This window comes from Anarrhichthys ocellatus, unplaced genomic scaffold (assembly GCF_004355925.1).
Source record: "Anarrhichthys ocellatus isolate YVR2014 unplaced genomic scaffold, GSC_Weel_1.0 scaffold2, whole genome shotgun sequence".
Lineage (NCBI taxonomy): Eukaryota > Metazoa > Chordata > Actinopteri > Perciformes > Anarhichadidae > Anarrhichthys > Anarrhichthys ocellatus.
The window spans coordinates 7,774,648-7,776,842 of NW_022280032.1; the positions used below are offsets into that span (position 1 = coordinate 7,774,648).

The 2,195-nt window shown below is 42.1% G+C and overlaps 1 protein-coding gene across 1 annotated transcript in view; it reads left to right on the forward strand.

Moving 5' to 3' along the window:
• The window catches only part of tp53i11b (tumor protein p53 inducible protein 11b), a 26,223-nt gene extending 24,034 nt beyond the window's left edge, over positions 1-2,189 (forward strand). Inside the window, exons 7-8 of the mRNA XM_031863439.1 lie at positions 275-376; positions 1,077-2,189. Coding sequence (XP_031719299.1) covers positions 275-376; positions 1,077-1,210 — 236 coding nt within the window. The 3' untranslated portion in view covers positions 1,211-2,189. The remainder of the gene's footprint in view (positions 1-274; positions 377-1,076) is intronic.
• Positions 2,190-2,195: the final 6 nt, after the last annotated feature.

Consider the following 2,195-nt stretch of genomic DNA (forward strand, 5'->3'; position numbering starts at 1 on the left):
GTGTGTGTGTGTGTGTGTGTGTGTGTGTGTGTGTGTGTGTGTGTGGATTAAACACAGAATCAATGAGTCGCATCATTGAACGGATCACCAATAGGCCAATTATCACAGTGTGCATGTTGCATCACAGACCTGCAATACAGCTACAAATCAACTGTTCTCATTAGTTGTAGTTTGTTAGTTGAATCGCTCTTAGACATTTTGCAGTACTTTCTTTTCTGTTTTCATTCCCATCCACCTCAACCTATAAATTCCCTTTTATCACATCCTTTTCCAGGCCTGGCCCTCATCTTGTGGAATGGTCTGTACACGGTAGAGAAGACCGTCATCCAGTGGACTCTGCTCAGTGAAGCCTGCTACTTTGCTGTACAGTTTCTTGGTGATTTGATTCCTCCAATACATTATCTTACAGTTTGGTTCATGTCTTTTTGTCTCCAGTCTATGATCTCACTTAGTTGAGACCAACTATAATTGTGTTGATACTGCCCTCTTGTGGTTGGAGTGTGGAGTCGCAGCCTTGCATTATATTGAAGGATCGGTCACACATTTAAGTCTGAACACTTGCATGTCTACATGTACGTTGTACATTTTGGTCTCTATAACCATTGCTCCTGTCTATGCTGGACCCAAAGAGACCTTTACTAAAGCAATGTCAATGCAAGTGATGGGGGACAAATTCCTTTTTGTGTAGTTAAAAATACTTCTAAAGGTCAGCCGACGCTAATGTGAGGCTTCAGCAGTCGGTTACACAAATCAAGTTGGTTACTTTCAAAGTTACAGCACAAAAGCCCCTCTTTGTTACTATCCCGCCAGCTCTGCATGGAAGCGCTGCCCAGGGAAACGCATAAAGGCACGTTTTGTACTATAAGGATTCATTTTAAATGATATCCACTTGATTTGTGTAACACAGACTGACAATTGCAGCAACAGAACTCGTTCAATGTGTATGGGCATGTGATCATTGTTTTTTAAACAAACTTGAAAACACGCTCCAGAGGTTAATGTCAGAAAAACATGTGCAGTGAGCCTTTTGCTTAAAAAATAAGTTTTGAGTACTAAATGTGGCTCTGTGGTTTCAGTGACCTCCATCACCTTAATGGAGGTTGGCATCCTGCCCAACGCTGCCATCCTCCTGCTCGTCAGTCGGGTGCTCTTCGTGGTGGTCACCATGGCGTACTACTACCACCTGGGCCGTAAGACGAAGAAGATCTGAGCTGACTGGTTGATACTTCCAGGCAGAGGGGGACAGCTGAGCACAAACAAGGGGTCAGAAGATTTGGAATAATATTTGATTGGGGCTCGGAGCATTACTTTGCCAGTGGATGCCCCCTGCCGTGGGACCTAGCCTATTGTAACCCCCAGTGTCCAACAGATGAGCACAGTCTCACATTCCAGACTCTACAACAAGAACAAGAAATCTCTTAGTGAAAGTGAATTACTCTTTCTCTGGGCTGTGAGGTCAAGCCCCTCTTGACACACATCCCTCCTTTGGGCAATTCTGAGTGCTGTTTATGAAGAAGGAACTAGCAGTTTGTAGTGCATTGCTTTCTTGTGTCACCTAGTAGTTCTATGATTATTACAGTGCATCAAAGTTGTTTGTGTACTGCCACGTGATTTCCTGATTCAGTATTTTGTGTTGTATGAAGTTGCATCTTTACACCACTTCTTAATCACACTCGAGGACCATAATGTGTCACCCGATCTGTTTCCTGGTTGTTGATGTTAACTCCTACTGTAGGTTTACTTAAGTGAAGCTTGAATATCTGCGCTCTTGCATGCTTCTCTGGTGACTCTTCATTGACCCATTAAATGGGGGGAAAAGCATCACCTTAGTGTAAATTTAGGGGCAATCGGACAAGCTAAATGCTGGATGAGTGACGATGAACCTTTTCTTATACTGCTGAAAGCTTTCTTGGTCAGCACACAGAGTAAACATGGACCTTTAGGAGTTTCCTCAATCAACCATATTCAGATTAAGACTACCCAAAACAAAAAGCTGAATCTAAACATTTTTTAGGGACAAAGTGATTTTTAAAAAAAATTTTGGATTCCTTGAAGTATCAGTCAAGAAGTTCTACCAAAGTGAATAGTAATTGTTATGGATAGAATATTTAAACTTCTGAGATTAACAGTAAATGGTATGTAATATTGGTGTGTGTGTGTGTGTGTGTGTGTGTGTGTGTGTGTGTGTGTGTGTG